Consider the following 25142-nt stretch of genomic DNA (forward strand, 5'->3'; position numbering starts at 1 on the left):
AAGCAGGGTTGGGTATATCATTTCTTTGATGGGAGGTAGAATCATAGAATCATAGAGTTGGAAGGGACCACCAGGGCCATCAAGTCCAACCCCCTGCACAATGCAGGAAATTCACAACTACCTCCCCCTCCACACCCCTAGTGACCAGAAGATGGCCAGGATGCCCTCCCTCTCATCATCTGCCTAAGGTCACAAAATCAGCATTGCTGACAGATGGCCATCTAACCTCTTCTTAAAAACCTCCAGGGAAGGAGAGCTTACCACCTCCCGAGGAAGCCTGTTCCACCGAGGAACCGCTCTAACTGATAGAAAATTCTTCCTAATGTATAGACGGAAAATCTTTTGATTTAATTTCAACCCGTTGGTTCTGGTCTGACCTTCTTGAGCAACAGAAAACAACTCGGCACCCTCCTCTATATGACAGCCCTTCAAGTACTTGAACATGGTTATCATATCCCCTCTCAGTCTTCTCTCAGGTGTCCATTCTCAGAAGTGTTCATGAACTCCTTGGTTGCCATATTTTCTTGAACCCCGGGAATTCAAAATACAGAAGTAAAACATATAATGTATTCAGCCATGTCTTGGAGAAACAGAATGCAGGTAGCACCTCTCCTTGTGCTGAAGAATCCTCCAGACAGCACAGGACTTTGCACTGCATATCAGCCGCGTTCCATTTCGTAGGCTCTGGGGAGATGTGGAAAAGATACTCCTGTGGCAAAACACCTAAATTTTGTATGGAAAGTTATCAAATGTACATGAATAGTGTGAATAATAATATCTTTTAAAATAATATGCTCTTTTAGGAGCCCCGTGGCGCAGAGTGGTAAGCTGCAGTACTGCAGTCAAAAGCTCTGCTCATGACTGCAGTCAAAAACTCTGCTCACGACCTGAGTTCGATCCCAACGGAAGTTGGTTTCAGGTAGCCGGCTCAAGGTTGACTCAGCCTTCCATCCTTCCGAGGTCGGTCAAATGAGTACCCAGCTTGCTGGGGGTAAAGGGAAGATGACTGGGGAAGGCACTGGCAAACCACCCCGTAAACAAAGTCTGCCTAGGAAACGTCGGGATGTGTCGTCACCCCATGGGTCAGGTATGACCCGGTGCTTGCACAGGGGACCTTTACTTTTACCTTTTTAAAAGATCATGTTTAATATTAAGAGATTTAAAAATTATGAAGCAAATGTGAGGTGATTTTGCTTCTGTGAGGGAAGTACAACTAGGCCTAGGGGCAGTCTGCTAAGTTGAGGAGATGATACCTAGTTACGGTTTTCTCTCTGAGGTATTCAGTGAGTCTCATATTAATATAAGATACAAGGATTCAAAATGCTTCACTTCTGACTGGTCAAGCTTTTTATCACTAAGATATTTTATCGTTTTTCTACATAAGATAGTAAGTATGGCAACAAACTCCCTGTAACCCTATCACCCACCCTCCCTCCACCCTCTTCCCCAACATAGCCCATCCCTCTTCCCCAACAACACCAACACCAACAACACATACCTACCTACCCGTCTTTGCAGAGAACGGAGAACTGAGGAATGGAAAGGAGCTACTTCCAGATCCATCTGGAAGTCAACATACATACATCATCTACAAAAAAAGAGCATACACTCTGGCAGCTAAGAGCAGAGATTAAGAAAAGAAAAAAGAGAGGAAAGAGAGGGGAGCATGAGAATGGGGTGGAGGGGAGGTAAGAGGCGGTAATATGGATCCAGCTAAACAAAGAGTAGAGACGTTTAGGCATCACTGCTCTAAGGGATACAGGAAATCTTGCCGGACAGAAGTCAAGGCTTCAGAGGCTTCTTTTCTATTGTATGCGATTTTCTCCCTTGTACATAAATCTAATATATAATTCACCCCGACTGGTCAAGCTTGTCTCTCGTCAATTAGTGGATATTTTAACCGCTTTAATTGACCTTTGGTTTAGAACCAATGAGATGAGAGCCTGAGACATAGGGAGCTTTAATTGGGTGAAGAGTCTGGTGGGAGAGAATAAAAGGCTGGCTGCAGCCTGGTCAGGGACAATTTGAGAAGAACGGATCAGAGCGTGAATCACTAAAGGTGTGTGAAGAGTCAGAGGATGCTGGGGGAGGCAACCAAAAGAGCTGAAGAAGGTAGCAGAGGAATTGCTTTCTGAAGAAAGAAGCCCGTGGTCTGGCAGGGGGAGCTGAGAAGATGGCAGAGGGTGGAGGGAAGAGGAGCTACAGAGGGTAAGTGGCAGAAAAGGTGGAGTTTTCTAGGTACAGTATTCTTATTCCAGCCTCTTCAGTGATCTGCCCTTACCAGTGGGAAATCACTAGCATCATGTATGTGCCAATAGTGTTTTCAAGATGAAGAACAAGTGGCGGAAGAGCCTGATCAGGAAGAAGACTTCAGAGCAACAAAAGCAAAGCGCTGTGAATACTGGCATGGAGTGAAGGCTAAAGAAAGGGGAACAGGCTATTGAACTTACTGGGAGGAGAAAGAGCGAAGAAATTGCCACCTTTCTTAGTTACAGTAATGCTGAAGAAAACAGTACAAATGGGCAGAAGTGGGTGAAAGAGGATTTGCTCAAGAGTCAGATCATCTAAGGGTCAGTGTGTCCTGAGGTTCATCTCTATCTTAAATGCTCCCAAGAACCAGCTGCAGTCTGGTAGGTCTGCCAATTCATAAATACTGCTTTCAGCAGATGTCCATCCTTTGCTGAGCAATTCACACATGTGCATAACTAATTACATAAAATGAGCAGCATTTAAATACTTAAAAGATATAATTAGTTTCATAAGACGAGTGAATCATAAGGCGAAAGTGGTATATTAACAAGGCTTATAGTATCAGCAGACCTTCTGGAGAATTGGGTTCCAAAAATACATACAGAGATAATTGTGAGCATTCTGAAGGCCACTACGATGTCGCTTGAAATTTTTTAGAAGAATAAACATTTGCAACATTTCTAGATCTAGCAGGAAATGTCAAAATAGGAGAAACATTGACACTTTGGGAAGTGAGAAAAACCAGGTAACACTAGAGAATACAAGAGGTCTCCTTTTGCTCCACCATTCATTAGAACACCCTGGATCATTGCAGACAGCAATATTGTGCAGCCTCATGGGTTTTGAGTTAATGCATTTTGTTTATTTGATCAAATAAGGGATTGGATTCACCAAGTACTGAAAAGCTATAATGTGAATTTCTGTGATTTCATTTGTGTCTTTTCTTTTTCCCTTTAATTATCTTTGTGTCTGTAGCATGACCCTACTACAGGTTTTGCACCAGAGAATGAACTGTTCAGTGGAGTTTGTCCTGCTCACCATAGCCAAGCAAATATATCAGATTTCATCCAATTCAAGGAGCTCAAAGTGACATTCATGGAAAGGGTTATATCAGCATTTTTTTGCACGACAACCTTATGAGTAGGTTAGGATAGGAGAGTGATTGACCAAGATCATCCAGTGAATTTAGTGACCCAGGCCAGAATTCCAATCCAGGTTTCCTTGGTCCATGCCCAGCACTACAACATACTAGCACTCACATATGTATGGATGAATGGTAGGGAAATAACATAAGTAAATCTATGGTTTGGATCAGTATTGTCTGTCCAGGACATTCAATCCACTCATGAGTTCCCTCGTGAAAGCATCACTGGAGTACTGGAGAATTGTGTCTTTAATGAACAGGAGTCTTGTGACACCATAATGAGCAACACATATTATTCCAGAATAAACCTTTGTGAACTACATGCAATGAATGGGTCCTCACTCATTTACTTCTAAGCTCAGTACTTTGCAGGGTATTTAGTACACTTGTAAATCCATAACAAAAATGCATCAGTCACAGTATTATCTGAAACATGAATTTACTTTCTGTGACAGCTACTGTGCATCTGCCTTTGTCTTCCTCATTCACCTTTTTTACTGTTATTTTTGTTCTCCCTCTTTGCTTCTTCTGAAATTGAGTTGTTTTTAATTGATAAGCATGAAAAATGTTCATGCTTGTATTATAAGGGTGGAAGTTTTCAAAGTTAGGGCAGAAATGAGGAATAACTGATACCACATAGAAGTTATTGCACATTTTAATATATTTAAACATTTTCATTTGTGTTGAGGAATTACAAAGGCAAACAAGAATATTTCTGTATACACCTGAGGAAACATGGCATAAGGCGGAATATAGGCCTCGCAAGATATTGAGAGAATTGCACTTACAAATCTCTTCGCTTGGTGTCGCTCTTTACTTTTAAATATCTTGTACTGACGCGAAAAAACAGTCCCTCCTTTTCATTGTCTTCAGAAAAACCCAGACAGTGCCTGAATCTGAAGGAGCACAAAGGACACCAGCAAGACAGATCAACATCTTTTCCCAAGGATATAGCACCATACAGGGGGATTAAATGGAATGTTTCTGAGATGGTTGTTCCTCGGAGAGGCATCTCAGTTCGGAGGCGGCTGCTGCAGCTGGTTCTGCTCCACACAGCCTGGGAAGTGGGAAGCAGCCAGCTCCATTATTCAGTGTTGGAGGAATCCCAGCACGGCACCTTTGTGGGCCGCATCGCCCAGGATCTGGGACTGCAGGTGAGCGAGCTGGTGCCTCGGATGTTCCGGGTAGTTTCCAAAGGCCATGGAGATTACTTTGAGGTAAACTTACAGAATGGGGTCTTGTTTGTGAATTCACAGATAGACAGGGAAGAGCTATGTGCCAAGAGCCCTGTTTGTGCCATTCACCTGGAGGTGATTGTGGATAAACCCTTGAGGGTCTTCCATGTGGAAGTGGAGATTGCAGACATAAATGACAATGCTCCATTTTTCACAGCAAAGGAGGAAAGCCTGTTCATTCTAGAATCAAGAACTGTAGGGTCCTTTTTCCCTCTGGAGGGAGCCTTAGATGCTGATGTTGGTATAAATGCTCAGTTAAATTATCAGCTCAGCCCTAATGAACATTTCATGTTAGATTTCCAAAAGAGTGGAGATAATTCTTTAGGTTTTATAATAAAAAAGTCTTTGGACAGAGAAGATATTCCTGTGCATCGCTTACTGCTCACAGCCTTTGATGGTGGTCAGCCAGTGCAAACAGGAACCGTTCATCTGGTGATTACAGTCCTTGATGTGAATGACAACCCTCCCGTCTTTAGCCAGCCAGTATACAAGATCCAGATGTTAGAAAATGCCTCCAATGGAACATTAGTGGCAAAGATCAATGCCACTGATTTGGATGAAGGTATTAATAAAGAGATTTCATATTCCATTCGTAGTGTAACTCCACCTAAATTAAGTACCATTTTTAAGATAGATCCAAGTACTGGGCAGATCAGGCTGAATGGAGAATTAGACTATGAAGACACTAATTCATACGAAATTCGAGCAGAAGCCACAGATAAAGGTGGTTACCCCTTGTCTGGACATTGCAAAGTTTTAATTGATATTCTGGACATGAATGATAATGTTCCAGAGATGTTGGTGACTTTTCTTTTGGTGCCGGTGCCAGAGGACTCTTCACTGGGAATGGAGGTGGCCTTAATCAGTATCTCAGACAAGGACTCTGGAGCGAATGGGCAAGTGAACTGTTCTCTGTGGCCACCCAGGCTCCCTTTCAAGCTGGTATCTACCTTTAAGAATTACTTCTCACTGACACTAGTTGAGCCCTTGGATCGGGAGCAGGTGGCAGAATACAGGATGGTAGTGATGGTTCGAGATGAAGGGACTCCACCACTTTCAGCCAGCAGCACCCTGGTAGTGCCCATTGGTGACGTGAATGACAATGCACCCATTTTTGCACAGCCTATTTACACAGTCTTTGTGAAAGAGAACAACCCTCCTGGTGCTCACATCTTCACAGTGTCTGCCTCAGACCCAGATGTGGCCGAAAATGCCTTGGTCAGTTATTGGCTGGATGAGAAGCTCTGGCCCCTGTCGAGCTACATCTCGGTGCATTCGGAGAGTGGGAAGCTGTATGCCCTGCAGCCCTTGGATTATGAGGAGCTGAAGCTGCTGGAGTTCCAGGTGAGGGCCAAGGATGCTGGGCTGCCCTCCTTGTGTGGCAACGTGACCATCCAAGTCTTTGTCTTGGATGAGAATGACAATGTGCCTGCAGTGTCTGGTCTAGCAGAGGATACCCCCATTTTACTAAAGGTCCCAGTGGCAGCTGGGCATGTAGTGGGCAAGATCTATGCTCTGGATGCCGACTCAGGGTATAATGCCTGGCTGCGCTATGAGTTGCATGATGCATCCAGCGGCTCATGGAGGGTGGGACTTTACAGTGGTGAGATCAGTGCCACGCGTGCTCTGGAGGAGGCAGAGGGCAGCAACATCCAGAGTCTGCTGGTTCTGGTGAAGGATCATGGCAAGCCAGTACTGTCAACCACAGCCACCTTCAGCGTGTCTCTGGTGCCCAGTGCCCAGGCTGCCCAGAGTGATGCCCGCCTCTCTAGAACAGGAGGGAGCATAAAGCCCCTAGCAGACACTGCCAATCTCTACCTGATCATCGCCATCTGCTCGGTGTCCAGCTTGTTCCTGCTGGTGATCCTCGTGTACGTGGCGCTGCGGTGCCAGAGCCAGGCCAAGGAGGCAATGGTGTATGGCCCTGGCACAGCCACGCTGGTGTGTGCCAGTGAAGTGGGCAGCTGGTCGTATTCCAATCGCCACAGCCACATCCTGGCAGGGGTGAGTGGGGAAGCTGGTGCCAAAAATGACCTCATGGTTTTCAGCCCCAGCATTCCTGTATCTGTGGAGAATGGGAAGCAACAGGATCTGCTCTGTGTTACGGTTAGTGATACTGTTTTAAAGCTCCTATTGTGATATTTTGTGTTTGCTTAATATGCTTTGCCTTCATTTTATATTCATTTCCTTTCATAGCCTGAACCACTATTTTCTGTTAAATATTTTAGACTGCGTTTTCACAGAGATTTTTAAAAGGAAGCTTAGTGCTTCTTTTGTGGTTTTCTGAATAATCTTTTGGGCTGTAGGGGTTATGCCGTATGGTTCTTGGGTGACATAAAAATGGGCTTGAAATAGCATGAGGCTTCTTTTATGAGTGCTTCACAAGCCTACTAGTCAGTTACAAATATGTTATCTTTTAACATTTTATGCAACTGTTTCAGAAAGCTTTTTATGAGGCTAGTATGAACCCCATAGTATGATCCCTTTGCACTCATATTGATGTTTTTCAGTGCATGAGCACCTTAAGGAGTTCCCAGTGAAAAGTCCTTCTAAAACAGTGGTAGTGAGAGTTCTGAAAAGGCACTTGGACAAAGAATGAATGTGTTGAGGAAAGAGGATGGTGGGTGATGGATGTCACACAAAGTGTGAACTTCTGAACTGATTACATTTAAATCAATGCCATTCTTAAAATCAGTTCAGTTCAGTTTTATTGCGTATGGCCAAAGGCCGTTACAAAAAATAAAACACTATAAATCCAACTGACAATCCTTAATAAAAGTTACATGTTAGTAACCAATTAAATGTTTTATGGGTATGTTTCTCTAACCCACCCAATCTTATCAAAATACATCACATAAAACATTATTAAATATTTAACATTCAGAGTTATCTTGGGCTTATCTAACATGAAATAAACAACAATTGGCTGATGTGAAGCCGGTTTTCCTAATTACAATTGTGAACTCTACCTGGCATTCTCTTATTGCAGGGGACTAAAACCATATTGGGCTTGCGATCTCATTTTTTTGGGTTTCTCTCATTTTACAGAGTCGATTTTTGGCTTCAGTGGCTTTGCCATTCTTAAAATGTGTGTCTGTGAAAGTAATCTAATCTCCTTTTAAAAAATGTAAACCCGAAGCATGGTGTCTTACTTTCCAGGATCAAATGTTTTATAGTTTCATTCAAGGTTATAATACAAAATTGTCCCGTCCTGGTGGATCAGAATTCACAGGGCAGGTTTGAATCCAATGAACAGAAGACAGTAGGTAAAGGAAGCCTACCCCTTAGATGGTATCTGAGTCATTGCTGAAGGCCTCATGGCACCAGCAGAATTTAGAAGTGTCAAAAATGCTGAGTGCTGATCTGCTCCCCAGCATTGAGTAGTCAGGCGTGAGTGGCCTTCATCACAAGAAAAGGGGCAGATCATAGGACAAAGCAACATTATGACAATTGGCAGGCAACCAATGCTTTGTATGGTGGTGTAGATTTTTCCCTTGCTCAGTTGAGGCACATTTGCCCACTTTTCTTTCATTCTCACATTCCTCTTGGGGATGTAGAAGTGTATAAACATTTACTTCAAGTCCATTTTCCACTTGGCCTTTATTCTTAAATATTTTTCCCCACAGTGTTGTAGAGGTAGGCACAGTATCTCAAAGAGCAATCTCTTACTAAACCATTCCAATCTGTGATACTCATCTCTGTAAATAACAGGTGGTAGGAGTCAATGTACAAAGCTTTCTGTGATCCCGTATCCTCTCACTTGGCCTTTATTCATATTACAAGCTTCTTCCTACTATGACTGCTTAGTTTTACTAAATAATAGTGATGAAAATAATTTTTATTTTAATATTATGTGGCATTTTATACTGTTCAAAGAACATCTTATGCATTATCTTGTTGCAGTCCTTATCACAACAACCTTCTAAGGGTTCCTATCCCCACACTGCAGATATGGGGTTGGGGGGGCAAAAGAGGGAGAAGGCGTTGCATAAGGTACCTAGGGTGATCACATTAGAGGTGACATTCGAACTCAGGACTTCAGTCTCTTACAAAGCTGTCCTAAGCAGAATTACACCTTTCTAAGCCAGTTGACTTCAGTGGATTTAGAAAGGTGTAACTCTGCCTAGGGGAAGCACTGTTAGATACTATACTACATCTGGTCTTATGAACACTGTACATGTTCTTTTTAATGTTCAAAGCATTTCCCATTATCTCATCCCAAGTTTTACAACAACTTTATAAAATAGGTCAGAACAAATATTCCTTCCTGAACTAGGACCACATATGTAGCCTATTCGTTTGTTGCACAACAAAATATCCATCACAGTTTTACAAATAGGCTTGACAAGATTATGATGGTAGGAAGCTTCAATCCATGTATGAAGACAACATCAATCATGTACTAAATCTTATTTGTAAGGGTTAACTAGGCTGCTAGGAACTGAAAAAGCCTTTGATTGGCTGGAATGGTAATTGGAAGACAAAAGAATTACTATACATCTGCAGTTTTAAAGGGAATGAACAAATTGCACTGAAAGTGGAAGTAGTGTAAATGTTGCATCTTACAAACATGTTCAGTCATGAGAAGCTCTAATCAAAGCAATCCTCTAGCACCTTTATTTTTCAGTATAGCCACTGAGCCAATTGGCAGAACATGACTATCCAAGTCTTTGTGTTGGACGGAAACGACAATGCACCTGCAGAGTCTGGGCAAGCAGAGGAGATTCCCCTCCTGCTCACGATGCCTGTGGGGGCTGGACATGCGATTGGCAAGATCCATGCCTTGGATGGTGACTCAGGTTATAACGCATGGCTGCGCTGTGAGCTGCTTGAGGCTACCAGGGGCCCTTGGCAGGTGGGACTGTATAGCGGTGAGATCAGCACCACATGTCACTTGGATGAGACAGACAGTGGAAACAGTCAGAGAGTGCTGGTTGTGGTGAGGGACCATGGCAAACCAATTCTGTCAACTACAACCACACTGAGTGTATCGTTACTGCCAAGTGCCCAGGCTGTTCACGCTGATGATCACCTTTCCAGGATGGGAGGGAGCCCAAAGCCTCCGAGGGATAATACCAACATGTACCTGATCATCACCATCTGCTCAGTGTCTAGTGTGCTCTTGCTGACAATCTTGTTATATATGGCCCTACGATGCTGGTGCCAGACAAAAGTCGTGGTGTATGGTCCGGGCACAGCCACATTGGTATGTGCCAGTGAGGTAGGAAGTTGGTCATATTCAAATTGTTATAGTCACATCCTAGGGTGTGTGGCAGGAGAGGCTGGCATCAAAAGCCAGGGACTGCAGATCACGGTTAAAAGATGAGTTCATGATATAAAGAAAATTCCATTTTGATTTTGATTATGCAATACTAATCAGCTTGTACTATAATCTCCCCATGCATCATATAAATAATTTTTGACCATCATCTGGGCGCACCAATGCTTTCCTAGCAAACCAGATGGAGGCTGTTTGGGGATCAAGCCATTGGATGCTCTTCAGTGAAGTACTTTGCTTACTATGAATGGTTGCTTATGCTGCAGCTCACCTAGCACACCAGTAGCTCACTTGTTTGGAGCCGGCACAGAGGCAGAAGGGGAGACCCTTCACACACCCTACTCTCCGGGGCTGCATCTTGTCTTATATATGCACTGTAACCATGGACAGCATTATTACTTTTCCTCTGCCAGTTAGGTTTCATTCTAGATTACAATGCCTGGCTGTGTCACCCTTGATGAAGGATGCTTCAAAAAAGAGGCATATTTACAAAACTTGGCACACATCACCACATCCTGGGGCAGGGAGTTCTACAATTGAACTATGTGTTGTGTGAAGAAAAACTTCCTTTTATCTGTTTTGAATCTCTCACCCTCCTGCTTCAGCAGATGACCCCACTTTCTAGTATTATGAGAGAAGGAGAAAATGTTTCCCTATTAGTGCTTCTGAATACAGACACATGATGTCGCTCTTGTCTGCAAAATCTCTTTTGGAAACCCAAGTGAAAATATCACCCCACCCTCAGATGAAAAGCAAAGCCCTTGATGAGAGGACACAGGGAAAGCCACGGAACACAATTTGTGCAGCTCAGCTTCATTCCTGTGACGAAGGGGATTCCTCTGTTTTCATAGCACTGCTCCTTAACGAAAGGATGAATTCATAACATAAGGGAACAAAATATTTTTGCCATTGTTCTTATGAAACTTGACTTGATGGGGAGAAGGCAGCTGCTGCAGCTAGCTCTGCTCTACACAGCTTGGTTGACGGGGAGCGGCCAGCTCCATTATTCGGTGCTGGAGGAATCCCAGCATGGCACTTTTGTAGGCCGCATCGCCCAGGACCTGGGACTGGAGGTGAGTGAGCTGGTGCCTCGGATGTTCCGGTTGGTTTCCAAAGACCACAAGGATTATTTAGAGGTAAATGTGCAGAATGGGATTTTGTTTGTGAATTCCCGGATAGACAGGGAAGAGCTGTGTGCCCAGAGCCCTGTTTGTGTCATCCACCTAGACGTGATTGTGGATAAACCTCTTACGATTTTCCATGCAGAGGTGGACATCAGGGATATAAATGACAATGCTCCCATTTTTCCAGTAAATGATCATAAGCTGTTTATTTTAGAATCTAGGCTGCCTGGCTCATATTTCCCACTAGAGGGAGCTTCGGATGCAGATATTGGTTCCAATAGTCTGCTTACCTATAAACTTAGTTCCAATGACTATTTTCAGCTACGTGAAGAAAAACACAGTGACCGTAGTAAATCTCTAGCACTTGTGTTACAGAATGCCCTGGACCGAGAAAAACATTCTGAACACCATTTATTACTCCTAGCCACTGACGGTGGCCAGCCAGAACTCAGTGGCGCAGTACAGCTGGAGATTATTGTACTAGATGTAAATGATAATGTACCTTTCTTCAACCAGTCTGTATATGAAGTTCTTCTGCTAGAGAACATCACAAAGGGAACCTCTGTCTTTACAGTAACTGCTTATGATTTGGATGAAGGAACTAACAAAGAGATATTGTATTCATTTAGCAATATGATGCCTTCCCAATTAAGACACAGTTTCTCTATAGACTCAAAGACAGGGGAAATTACTGTGAAAGGAGAAATAGATTTTGAAGATATTAATTTGTTTGAACTACAAGTTGAAGCAGCTGATCAAAGCCCATATCCCCTGGTTGGGCACTGCAAAGTACTGATCCAGGTTTTAGATGTGAATGACAATATCCCCGAGTTGTCAGTGACATCTCTGTCTGTTCCAGTGCCTGAGGACTCATCAGTGAGGACAGTGGTAGCCCTGATCAGTGTCTTTGACAGAGACTCTGGTGTCAATGCACAAATAAACTGCTCCCTCTGGCCATCAAGGCTCCCCTTCAAGCTGACATCTACCTTCAAGAATTACTACTCACTCGTACTGGCTGAGCCACTGGACCGGGAGCAGGTAGCCGAGTATAGTTTGGTGGTGATAGCCCAAGACCAAGGGGACCCCCCACTGTCAGCCAGCAGCAGCCTGTTGGTACCAATCAGTGATGTGAATGACAACGCACCCACTTTTGCACAGCCTATTTACACAGTCTTTGTGAAAGAGAACAACCCTCCTGGAGCTCAAATCTTCACAGTGTCTGCCTCAGACCCAGATGTGGCAGAGAACGCCTTGGTCAGCTACTGGCTGGATGAGAAGCTGTGGCCTTTGTCGAGCTACATCTCGGTGCATTCGGAGAGTGGGAAGCTGTATGCCCTGCAGCCCTTGGATTACGAGGAGCTGAAGCTGCTGGAGTTCCAGGTGAGGGCCAAGGATGCTGGGCTGCCCTCCTTGTGTGGCAACGTGACCATCCAAGTTTTTGTGTTGGATGAGAATGACAACGCACCTGTAGTGTCTAGTCCAGCTGGGGATACTGTCACTCTGCTGAAAGTCCCAGTGGCAGCTGGGCATGTAGTGGGCAAGATCCACGCTCTAGACACTGACTCAGGCTACAATGCCTGGCTTCGCTATGAGTTGCATGACTCATCCAGCAGCTCATGGCAAGTGGGGCTTTACAGTGGTGAGATCAGTACCATGCAAGCTCTGGAGGAGGCAGAGGGCAGCAACATCCAGAGTCTGCTGGTTCTGGTGAAGGATCATGGCAAGCCAGTACTGTCAACCACAGCCACCTTCAGTGTGTCACTTGTGGCCAGCGCCCAGGCTGCCCAGAGTGATGCCCGCCTCTCTGGGATGGGAGGGAGTACAAAGCCCCTGGCAGACACTGCCAATCTCTACCTGATCATTGCCATCTGCTCGGTGTCCAGCTTGTTCCTGCTGGTGATCCTCATGTACGTGGCACTGCAATGCCAGAGCCAGGGCAAGGAAGCAATGGTGTACGGCCCTGGCACAGCCACGCTGGTGTGTGCCAGTGAAGTGGGCAGCTGGTCATATTCCAATCGCCACAGCCACATCCTGGCAGGGGTGAGTGGGGAGGCTGGTGCCAAAAGTGACTTCATGGTTTTCAGCCCCAACATTCCTGTCTTTGCTGTGAATGGAGAGGCAGGAAATGCGAAGGACCTTGTTTCCCTTTCCCCTGGAGAGGTGAGTAATGTAGAGTCCTTATGATCCCTGAAACTGATGCTTTATTTTTTCCTTGTGGTGTAGAAAAATTAAATCATTTTTCTGGAGCACGGGGCAGCTACTGCACATCGAGGGGGTCTTGTACCTCTGTACTCTTCTTAATATCTGACTGATCTCCCATTTATTGCATTTCAATTTTATGTTTTGGTCCAGGTCCAAGAGATGATAATGTTGCTTAAATTAAAACAAAAGCACTACTACTCTCATTACTTACTCTGATCTTGGATGAACCCCCACTGAGTGCAGAGGTGTGGGAGGGCGAGGACATGGGATTGCATTGTTCTTGGAGAAATGAAGAAAGCCTCATGAGCTATTTAAGTTATGCTCTTGTCTAACAGGTATTCTGTGATGAAAATCTTCGAAATGCTTTAGGGAACCTTACAGATGTAGTTTACTGGAATTCTCATAGGGCAGCAGCTGATGCTCTGTGATTTGTCCCAGACTCTGAACATTGCTGACATGGATGGTTTGGTTTTTCAATTGTACATTAGTATAAGTTGGGAGAAGTCTGTATTTCGTTGACCTGTGTTCAAGTTTCAGTTAATATTCTGATCTTGGTGGTGTAGTGGTTAAGAGTGTGGTATAGTGGTTAAGAGCGTGGTGTAGTGGTTAAGAGTAGTGGACTCTTATCTGGAGAACCAGGTTTGATTCCCCACTCCTCCACATGAGCGGTGGACTCTAATCTGGTGAACCGGGTTGGTTTCCCCACTCCTGCACATGAAGCCTGCTGGGTGACTTTGGGCTATTCATAGTTCTCTCTGTACTCTCTCAGCACCACCTACCTCACAAGTTGTCTGTTGTGGGGAGAGGAAGGGAATGTCATATTTCAGATGCTTCCATTAAGACTGACTTATGTTTATGAAAATACTTTAACAATGGCCAAACCCACAATGTTCTGAGGTATTAGGACTTCTAAAGGGATCAATAATCTGAGGGAGTAAAGCAGGACAGGTTGTAAAAGAAGGTTGGATATATTTAAGAATGGATACTGTATTTAAGAAGGATATTTTACTGTGTTAATTTTTATGCCTTGTCATTTCTAACCTGTATAGTCCAGTCTAGCTTTGTAAGACTGAAAGTACTTTGATATAAATTTATTACCATTTACATTGAAAAAATATTATTTTACTCTTTGAAGTTAATAGGCATTCCACCTAACCTGTTGATTGGCTATTGTCTTTTAAAACAGGATGAAAGTATCTGTTTAAGACTTGTAGGTAAACTTTGCAAGGAATTACATTGACATATAATATCTGCAAACTGCATGTGAATTCTAGAATGCAATTATTAAATAAATCTAAGGGAGGAAAATGTGGATGGCATTTATACCAATTGTCACAAGATGTCGCTACCCACTTAAAAGTGAAATGCTCTTCTGAGACAAAGATCAAAGCCCCTCCCAGCTGTACAGTAAGAATAGACACCATCAGACAACAGGATGGATACAATGGTTTAGTTACTGGGTTTTCCTCATCATTTAATTCCAACATTTCAGAGGGGATTGAATTTTTAGAAACAGGAATGAAACTTACCGCTGTTACGGTGATCTTGCTCCGATGCTGCTTGGTGAGGAGGTGGCTGCTGCAGCTGATTTTTCTCTGCCTGGCTTGGAAGATGGGGAATAACCAGCTCCATTATTCGGTGCCAGAAGAATCCCAGCACGGCACCTTTGTGGGCCGCATTGCCCAGGATCTAGGGCTGGAGGTGAGTGAGCTGATACCTCGGATGTTCCGGATGGAATCTCAAGGTGGTGGGGACTATTTAGAGGTAAATGTCCAGAATGGGATTTTGTTTGTGAATTCCAGGATAGACAGGGAGGAGCTGTGTGTCAAAAACCCTGTTTGTGCCATTCACCTGGAGGTGATTGTGGATAAACCTCTGAAGGTCTTCCATATAGAGGTAGAGATCAAGGATATAAATGATAATGCTCCTGCATTCCCTCAAAAGGAACAGAAAGTCTTTGTGTCTGAAATGAGAACACCTGGCTCATTTTTCCCTCTGGAGAGAGCATCTGATGCAGATATTGGTCCAAACTCTCTCCTCTCCTATGCAATCAGCCCTAATGACTGCTTTACTCTTGATGTTCAGAGAAAACATGATGAAAGCCAATTATTAGGACTCCTTTTAAAGACCTCTCTAGATAGGGAAGTCAAAACTATGCATCGTTTTCTGCTTACAGCCACTGATGGAGGCAAACCCGAGCTCAGTGGCACCGTTCAGCTGGTGATTGTTGTACTTGACGAGAATGACAATGCACCGGCCTTTAATCAATCTGTTTACAAAGTCCAAATGACAGAGGATGTTCCAAGTGGGTCATTAGTGGTTAAATTAAATGCCACAGACCTAGATGAAGGAATAAATAAGGATATTACATATTCTTTTCAGAATCATGTACCTGTTAGCTTAAAAAATATATTTACTTTAGATTCTGTTAATGGAGAAATAAGGACAAAAGAAAAAATAGATTTTGAAGAGAATCATCAATATGAAATTCAGGTCCAAGCAAGTGATAAAGGGAGCAATCCAATGACAGGGTACTGCAGAGTTGTGATTGAAGTGCTGGATGTCAACGACAATGCCCCTGAGATGTCACTGAAGTCCCTGACAGTGCCAGTGCCAGAGGATTCCCCTCCAGGAATGGTGGTGGCCCTGATCAGTGTCTCAGATAGGGATTCTGGGGCCAACGGGCAAGTGACCTGTTCCCTGCAGCCCCCTGGGCTTCCTTTCAAGCTGGTGTCCACCTTCAGGAATTACTACTCAATGGTGGTTGCGGAGTCCCTGGATCGGGAGCAGGTGGCAGAATACAGGATCGTTGTGATGGCTCGAGATGAAGGGACTCCACCACTTTCAGCCAGCAGCAGCCTCGTGGTACCCATTGGTGATGTGAACGACAATGCACCCACCTTTGCACAGCCCACTTACATAGTCTTTGTGAAAGAGAACAACCCTCCTGGTGCTAACATCTTCACAGTGTCCGCCTCAGACCCAGATGTGGCCGAGAACGCCTTGGTCAGCTACTGGCTGGATGAGAAGCTGTGGCCTCTGTCAAGCTACATCTCGGTGCATTCAGAGAGTGGGAAGCTGTATGCCCTGCAGCCCTTGGATTACGAGGAGCTGAAGCTGCTGGAGTTCCAGGTGAGAGCCAAGGATGCTGGGCTGCCCTCCTTGTGTGGCAACGTGACCATCCAAGTTTTTGTGTTGGATGAGAATGACAACGCGCCTGCAGTGTCTGGTCCAGCTGAGGATACCCCCATTCTGGTGAAGGTCCCAGTGGCAGCTGGGTATGTGGTGGGCAAGGTTCATGCCCTGGATGCAGACTCAGGCTACAATGCATGGCTGCGCTATGAACTTCATGATGCAACCAATGGCTTGTGGCGAGTGGGACTGTACAGCGGTGAAATCAGCACCACACGTGCCCTTGATGAGGCAGAAGGTAATTTTATTCACCAAAACCTAGTGGTGATGGTGAAGGACCATGGGAAGCCAGTGTTGTCAGCTACAGCTACCGTAAGTGTGTCACTGGTGACGGGTACCCAAGCTATGCACAGTGATGCTCGTCTTCTCAACCTGGGAGGGAGCCCAAAGTTGCTGGTGAACAATGCCAACATCTACCTCATCATTGCTATCTGCTCGGTATCTAGCTTGTTCCTGTTGGTGGTCATAGTCTATCTGGTCCTGAGATGCCAGTGCCAGCCCAAGGAGGCAATGACGTATGGCCCTGGCACGGCCACACTAGTATGTGCCAGTGAAGTGGGCAGCTGGTCATATTCCAATCGCCACAGCCACATCTTGGCAGGTGTAAGTGGGGAACCTGGAGCCAAGACTGACCTCATGGTTTTCAGCCCCAACATTCCTCCTCCTCCAGGAAGTGAGAAACAGGAGCAAATTCTTTATGACTCATCACTACAGGTGAGTCATATATTTTGAGGAAATTTTTGGTATTTGTATATCTCATTGTAGCAATTGTATATTAAATTTCTGTGCTTATTGAGAATGATTTCAGTGGGGCAGTGAGGCAAGGACTTTTAATCTGTTGACGTCTTCAGTGTTTATCACAGAAACGACTGAGGTTATCATCATCCCTTCTTGCCACAGCTCAGACAATGGTTTAACTTTCAACATAATTAAAATATATATGTCTCAGCAGTAACAACTATGTTTCACTAATTTGTTGTATAAATTTGTTTGCTACTTTATTTCAAAGATATTCCTTATTAAAAAATTTCATTAGCACTGCAGAGAGCATTACGAGTTCAGCAATTCAACTTGCTGGTTTCATTAAGTTCTTCCTATTTGTTACCTTGTTTTGTATCTGAAAATATGGGTTTTGTAAGACAGATCCACAAACAATTCATGTTTATTGGATCCAACCCATCAGTAGTCATACTTCATTGCTTATGAGTAGTGATCTCCAGTGGGGTGGCTTCTCTGCAACTCCTTCAGATGCATCTGTTGAACATAGTGGCAATCTGATGAGCGTTTGAAAAGGTAGCCATATCCTGGTACGAACTACTGAAGTTTCATGTTCAGACCTCCTTTACTGGATGATCTTAATCCAGAGTTGTTAAAGTAGTCCTACATGAAAATAAGTATTCAAAATGTAAATCCATTTTCCAGAGTTTTTTTTCCCTTAAAGGCATTACATCCACTGAGTAATTAATTGCTGAGGGCTGCTTTACACGATTGAGAGCCCCATATGGGCAAACTCTAGCTGGGCAGTCCCACTTCAGACTTCTGCTTAGGGTTGCCAGCTGGTGGCTGGCACCAAGCAGAAGACTGGGGCAGTGGGGACATGGGGGGCATTGTCAGAGTGACGGCATGATGTCACTTCCAGGTTTGTGACATCATGCCAACACTCATTGTGTTGATGTGATGCTCTAGAATTCACCAGAAACTCTATGATCAGGTCATTGCTCTGATGGTGATTTTTGAAGCATTTTTTTGGTGGTGGTGGTCAGACCTGGCAGCCCTTCTACTGCTTTTGCATTGAGTGTTCAAATGCTTCCTTTGATCCAGCATGTACAAAACTAGTATGTTGGATAAAATGCTCCAGGCTAGCACATTTCCTGTCATGGTAGTTCTGAATATGAGGGTTTTTTTAAACATAAAAAGGATTTGAGCATTTGATTCCTTCCCAGTCCAAAGTGGTACATGCATCCGACGCTGCTTATCTTCTCTTTTGCATTTGACTTGTAGTCATGTTTTGGTTTTAGCCTTTTTCTGAGATGTACCCATACATTTGTCAGTAACTTTCAATCCGGCCCTGCCTCTGAGATGGGGTAGTGGTGGCTGGATGGGGGGAAGCATTGAGAGCAAGGCCTCCTGACTGGCCTTGTACTGCACAGCCATTCTGGCAAGCCATTTGGACTGAAAGGAAGATTGCTTCAGAAGTCGTCTAGAAAGAATGAATTGAGAATAACAGATCTCCCTTCATAAGCCAGTTTTGATGGAATGGGGCAATTACCTGCAAGGCAATTATTGTTTCCCCTATTGCCATTTGGTAGCTTATTGTGCAAGTGGGAGGCAGTTCCCATCGTGCAAGAGGAGAATGGGTTTGCACAATTTCTGTTGATTTTATCCTCAAGCAGCAGCCTTTCACACCGTTTCCCATGATGCTGTCCAATTCTCAGGAGCAACTTTTCTGGGGATATGTGTACAGGGCACTGCAGCAGGAAGGGGGAGGGGAGGACCATCGGTTTTATGAATTGAGAGGGATGCATTGTAAAGGTTTTTTTACATGGATATTTAATTTAAAATGTGACAACTTAAATTTTGTCACAGTCATATATTAAAACTAGTTAAACACGGGAGTTAGTTTCATGTAGTTGCATGGTAGTATTTGTGATTAGTGAAATGCCTAGATGAACGTCAAACTAGAAAACTAGGTTGCTTGCAAACTTTGGCAGAATAAATAAAGGTGAATTCTATACCTCCCTTCTACTAAGTTGGATACTATTACCTCGCTTCTTTTGGAGTAAGGTTCCTCATTTACTGAAAAAGAATTGTAAGATCTACCTGAGAGTATATCTGAGATTGGATTTATGAGGTTCACTTTGAACAGTATGTGTATGCGTGTGTGTGCACATGATTGCATAACTATTAATTTAGGACAATTATGAGAGTACAATAATGATTATATTTTGGTTCTTATATACTCTGTATATTCATGTATTGATAATGATTTTAATATGGAGTTTGGGGGATTTATGCTTAATTCAAAAATTGTGAACATTATACTAGCAACAAAAACTGGAACTGCACTAAATTATTATTTTTAAAAGATTGTGGAATCCTAAAATGCTAAATGTTAGATAAAGATTTCAGTCAGATTTTTCTCTCTTCCTTTTTTCTTATGATAGAACAATATGTGACCATTAGCTTCTTTCATTGTTATGTTTTTAATAGCTTGATGAAGAGAAGAAAAATTGCAACTGCAATTTTAAAAAATGGGCAGATAATTTTATCCTGGAAACATAAAAATGTCAGCTGAATAACTTCAAACAGTTATTAAAGGATTGTATATATGTATCTTGTACAGCTGAGTGTAATGACATTTTAATTGAAATAAAGGATTTAGTGAACTGGGCAACACAATACTCTATTACAAAATGCGAAGTTTTGAAATAAAATCATAAATAAAACCATATGGTTTTGTATAGGATGCTAATCTTTATTGGAGACCAAGTAATAAGCTATAGCACCCATTTAAACAAAGAAAAGCACAAGAAACAGAACAAGTTGTGCAATCAACTGAAGAAAATTATACATGTACTTGATGTAGATGAACATATAAGCGATTATACATAGCCATAAAGAATAATGTTAGCAAAATAAACCAAGAAAAGACTGTGGAAAAAATAATAAAAATTTTTTGGGGGAAATAATTCTGGTAAATTATTTATATGGAATCTGGTAAAATGGCAGCAGGTCACTGATTTCAAAATGAAGGGCCACAGTTATAACTATTTTAATCAAACAGAAGAAATAGTATGACCATTTTATTTGTTTTATAAAGATTTAAACAGATTTAAACAAGAAAATATTAGAAGCTTTAAAAGTAGCTTTTTAAACAAACCTAAAATTAGGCAAAATATTGTCGAAGGCTTTCACGGTCAGAGTTCATTGGTTCTTGTAGGTTATCCGGGCTGTGTAACCGTGGTCTTGGTATTTTCTTTCCTGACGTTTCGCCAGCAGCTGTGGCAGGCATCTTCAGAGGAGTAACACTGAAGGACTGTCCTTCAGTGTTACTCCTCTGAAGATGCCTGCCACAGCTGCTGGCGAAACGTCAGGAAAGAAAATACCAAGACCACGGTTACACAGCTCGGATAACCTACAAGAACCTAAAATTAGGCAGTTACAAAGGGAGCAAGTAAACAGAATGATAGCGCCAAAAAAGATAGAATATGCTATTGAAGCATTGCAAATTAATAAATCACCTTCATCAGTACTAATTGCCAGCATTCTAGAAACCAATTAATCAATTGAGGGGTACAATTAAATTTGGATATTGATATTTATAGAGAAATTACGGAATGTAAGGAAGGGGTTTGGTTTCTGAAGAGTAGAGAAGAGTTAAAAATTGGTTTATGTATTATAAATTAAGGGATATATTTAACAAAGATAATTTGAGGGGATTTAATCAAAATAAATCTAAATTAGAAATTATATTAAATAAGGGAAACAAAGGATTGATAGGAAGAATTTATAAGTTATTAATTGAAGTGAACTTAGAACAAAAAAGGAGAAAACCAGTGATGGTGAAATGGATGAAGGAGTTAGGTTATAATATTGATTTGGAAATATGGGAAAATTTATGGAAGAGGGAATATAAATTTACAATTACTAATGAAATAAGAGAAAATTTATACAAGATGTTTTATAGATGGTACATAACCCCGGTACTGTTAAGCAAAATGAAGAAAGATGATATGGCTTTATGTTGGAAGTGTGGAACTAAAAAAGGCACGTTTATGCATGCATGGTGATTTTGTAAAAAAATTAAGAGATTTTGGAAATTAATATTAAATGAAACTAATAATTTGATTAATGTGAAAGTAAAAAAAGATCCTGCTTTTTGTTTATTGGGAATTCCCAAAGACAATATGGATAGATGTGATAGAGTTATATGTCAATATAACTTTGCGGCAGCAAGAATTTTAATAGCAAAAAACTGGAAGCAAATAAATATACCTTCAATCAAGGACTGGAGAGAGAAAATGTGGATGTATATGCGGATGGCCAAACTTACAGATTCTTTGCATGGTAAAGATGTGGAAGAATTAAAAAAAAATATGGCTAAAGGCCATAGCCTTTTGTGATAAACTGGCAAAAATGAATTTTACAAGTATAGTTAATGAATTATAGACAAAATGTAATGTTTTTTATAGTAATAATAGTATAAGATGATTTCAAATACTGTCAAAACACTTCTCCGGAAGTCTATTGGTGGTGGGACACACTGTTAAGGTGGGTGGTGGGTATTAGAGCACTGTGTATTTTATAATTCATATGGTATGGGGTAATTTTGAATGATGTATAAGTGCTCTTTTTGTATTTTTTATGTTATTGTTTTCTTTGTTTTTTATTTGTTTTGTTTTTTCTTATAAAAATAATAAAAATTTATATATATATATAAAACAATAAATCAGGTCAACATAAACATGCCAAGACATAAAAGCATTATCTAAAATGATACAGTCCTCAGGTTGAGACCAGATCATAAAACATCTAAAAAAAACCGGATTCTCTTAGTTAAAAGCCTGCATAAGGAGAAATGTTTTGGCCTGATGCCTAAAGGAAAGTAAGGTAGTTGTCAGGCAAGCCTCAAGAGGGTTGGGGTGGAATTCCAAAGGTTTTATGATGTCACTGTTTTGATTTTATTGTATGGTGTTTACTTTGTGAGCCATTTCATGCAGCATATAAATTTTCTAAACAAATAAATAATGACTAAAAAATGACGGCACTTTACACACACACACACAAACATAGTCCCCTGTGCAAGCACCGGGTTATTACTGACTATTACTGACCCATGGCTATTACTGACCCATGGGGGTGACATCACATCATGACATTTACTAGGCAGACTATGTTTATGGGGTGGTTTGTCATTGCCTTCCCCAGTCATCTACACTTTACCCCCAGCAAGCTGGGTACTCATTTCACTGACCTTGGAAGAAATGGACGACTGAGTCAACCTTGAGCCAGCTACCTGTCGGGATCAAACTCAGGTTGTGAGCAGAGCTTTGCCTGCAGTATATCAGCCCAGAATAAGTGGAGTTTAGTAAAGGCAATAATTTATTTCATAATATTAAAAGAATTGCCAATGTTATTGTAAAGCTAAACCAAGAAACAGAGTCATCCATTTTGAGACTCCTCAGTGTTCCTAAGGCATTTGATAGATTAGAATGGTCATTTTTAGCTGGAACTTTGAAAGAACCTTGTTCTAGTACATAACAATTGTGTAGAGAATAATGTACCATTAACCCATATGCCAGGATTATGGTAAATGGACATTGTAATATTAAGCCATAGTGAGAAATAGAGTAAATGTGGAGAAATCTGAAATATTAGCAACACATGCCTCCATCGCTGTCAGCCACTAGGAGCTTGGTGGTGCCCATTGGTGATGTAAATGACAACTTGCCCACTTTTGCACAATCCTCCTATACAATCTTTGTAAAGGAGAACAACCCACCTGGTGCTCACATTTTCACTATGTCTGCTTCAGACCCAGATCTGGCTGAGAATGCCCTGGTCAGCTATTGGTTGGATGAGAAGCTGTGGCCACTCTCAAGCTATATCTCGGTGCATTCAGAGAGTGGGAAGGTTTATGCCCTGCAGCCATTCGACTATGAAGAACAGAAGTTACTGGAGTTCCAGGTGAGCGCCAAGGATGTGTTGGCATTTTAGACTAGAAAGTAATCAGATTGTGGTGATCTAGGAGACAGCTAGTTGACAGCTGAGATCACATGACAAAGTGATGACTAATGCCAGCTCATCATGACTCTGCAGGAAAACTGGACAGAACAGGTTTTACTTGGGAGCTGGGCAGCTATCAGTGGATTGGCTGATAGACTGGGTCAGTATTGTATATAACTGTATGATACCTGTACAAAGGTGTGGGGTGTATGGAGAAAGATACTGGCGAAGCACTTTGATTCACTGTATAATAAATAGCACTAATTTAAACTGTGCTGGACTCTGCTGTATTCACTTGGATTGGGTGGCTAACAAAACTAACAAACGCCATCAGGATGCTGGGCTGCCCTCCCTATGCAGCAATGTGACCGTTCAAGTCTTTGTGTTGGATGAGAATGACAACGCACCTGCCATTTCTGGACAAGAGGAGGCCCCCACCTTAGTAGTGGTACCTGTGATGGCTGGCCATGTGGTTGGCAAGATCCGGGCCTTGGATGCTGACTCGGGCTACAATGCATGGCTGCGCTATGAGCTGTTTGAGGCAAACCATGGCCCTTGGCGAGTGGGACTGTACAGCGGTGAGATCAGCACCACACATGCTTTGGATGAGTCATGGGGTGAAGGTAGCAGGCAGAGTCTGTTGGTGCTGGTGAAGTACTGCAGTACTGCAGCTTACCACTCCGCGCCACGGGGCTCATCAGCCCCACTTAGAACATAGCATTGATACCATTATTTTATGAAGATGAAAAAGATTTAATGCTTGCTAATTCCTGCAGACCACTATAATTATTAGACTTGGAGTATACAATCTTCTACTTTCCTGCTAAAGAATGCCCTTTTACGAAAGAGTGGCTACCCATATATATCCTTTGTAGCCAAACCCCAAGAGAGCCAGGCAAAGGCAGATGAAGGGAGTTGGCCTCAAGGTGAGTTTCTGGATGAAGGATATGGACCTGGAGGTCTCACTAGAGATGTGTAGGATCAGCTTTGGACTATTTAGGCTAACCAGGAGAATGAAGCCAGGGAAGCGATACCTGGAAGTAAAGCTGCAAATTGGTGGCACATCCCAGGGGAGGAGGAGGAGGACAAGGATGCCATTTAAGAAGAGGTCCAGAGGCTCACATCACCATTAACAAAGTCTGTCCACATTACCTGCTATCTACTACTTTGCCCTATCTATTTCCAGATCTTGAACGTTTAACAATGTCTGTATTTGCATCAATTTGCATCATGATCAACCCAGTGGATGTAATTTCTTGTAGAATGAACGCGTTGGCAGGCTTTAGCATCTATCTGAAGAATTTATGTGGGAGGCAGCCACCTCCAGAGTTTGGTGGTTTAGTAGACAGGGTAGAACTATTTAATTTTAAAAAATAAAATTGAAAAATGAAGCTAGATCCTTTGCTGTATCAGCAGGAAGGCTGTCTGTTGAATCAACTAGATATACAATACAGGGGTCAAAGATACTGGCACCCTGCAGTGTCTTTATAATGCTAGTTCAAAGCCACACAGTGTACTGATCTGAAGTGAGAGAACAATTCTTACTGACTTCTTCATGTGCCCCTGGATGTTCTGTAGGGTGCATACATGATCTGTCACCTGGCAAATATCCATCACCCTATGTGATGTCAGCTTCATGGCACTTTTCATGTGCTTTCTGGATAAATATCTATTTTTCACATACTAAACTAAACGTTACACAGGAGATGCATGAATAGCCCCAAATGCTTTTTTTTAAGTTTGAAAAGGAGACAAAGGAGGCAGTCAGTTTGAGCAGAGTAACCCACAGGTTTCTCCCTTTTCCCTCCTATGTTCATTTGCTCAATATTGCTCACCACAAGCTACCCATGATAAGACATCACGACATTGCTATATGTTGTATCACATGAAGTAACTATCCAGGGAGTTAGTTCACACATTCTGATTCAAGTTGTCAAATGCACAATAATCTAGTGTTGTGCATGGGTGAACCACAGCACAAGAAAAACATG

General features: G+C 42.5%; 3 protein-coding genes across 3 annotated transcripts; all 3 read left to right on the plus strand.

The window, feature by feature from the left end:
* The first annotated feature begins 4368 nt into the window (after window positions 1-4368).
* On the plus strand, window positions 4369-6768 carry LOC130488654 (protocadherin alpha-5-like). The gene has a single exon (XM_056862295.1). The coding sequence runs from the start codon at window positions 4384-4386 to the stop codon at window positions 6766-6768; it is 2385 nt and encodes a 794-aa protein (XP_056718273.1). The 5' UTR covers window positions 4369-4383.
* A 2515-nt stretch (window positions 6769-9283) lies between these two features.
* On the plus strand, window positions 9284-13661 carry LOC130488655 (protocadherin alpha-6-like). The gene is made up of 3 exons (XM_056862296.1): window positions 9284-9810; window positions 10797-13191; window positions 13569-13661. The coding sequence occupies exons 1-3, from the start codon at window positions 9284-9286 to the stop codon at window positions 13659-13661; spliced, it is 3015 nt and encodes a 1004-aa protein (XP_056718274.1).
* Window positions 13662-14662: 1001 nt separating this feature from the next.
* LOC130488656 (protocadherin alpha-3-like) lies at window positions 14663-24418 on the plus strand. Its single transcript, XM_056862297.1, has 4 exons — window positions 14663-17139; window positions 22915-23112; window positions 23546-23729; window positions 24414-24418. The coding sequence occupies exons 1-4, from the start codon at window positions 14752-14754 to the stop codon at window positions 24416-24418; spliced, it is 2775 nt and encodes a 924-aa protein (XP_056718275.1). The 5' UTR covers window positions 14663-14751.
* Window positions 24419-25142: the final 724 nt, after the last annotated feature.

The sequence above is a fragment of the Euleptes europaea genome, chromosome 17, assembly GCF_029931775.1.
Source record: "Euleptes europaea isolate rEulEur1 chromosome 17, rEulEur1.hap1, whole genome shotgun sequence".
NCBI lineage: Eukaryota > Metazoa > Chordata > Lepidosauria > Squamata > Sphaerodactylidae > Euleptes > Euleptes europaea.

Coding starts and splice junctions, on each gene's coding strand:
- LOC130488656 (XM_056862297.1), top strand. CDS start 14,752: ATGAAACTTACCGCTGTTACGGTGATCTTGCTCCGATGCTGCTTGGTG. Junction 17,140..22,914: donor TTTATGACTCATCACTACAG/GTGAGTCATATA, acceptor ATCTTTGTAAAG/GAGAACAACCCACCTGGTGC. Junction 23,113..23,545: donor AGAAGTTACTGGAGTTCCAG/GTGAGCGCCAAG, acceptor GTGTTGGATGAG/AATGACAACGCACCTGCCAT.
- LOC130488655 (XM_056862296.1), top strand. CDS start 9,284: ATGACTATCCAAGTCTTTGTGTTGGACGGAAACGACAATGCACCTGCA. Junction 9,811..10,796: donor TGCCAGACAAAAGTCGTGGT/GTATGGTCCGGG, acceptor TCATAACATAAG/GGAACAAAATATTTTTGCCA. Junction 13,192..13,568: donor TTTCCCTTTCCCCTGGAGAG/GTGAGTAATGTA, acceptor CTTGTCTAACAG/GTATTCTGTGATGAAAATCT.
- LOC130488654 (XM_056862295.1), top strand. CDS start 4,384: ATGGTTGTTCCTCGGAGAGGCATCTCAGTTCGGAGGCGGCTGCTGCAG.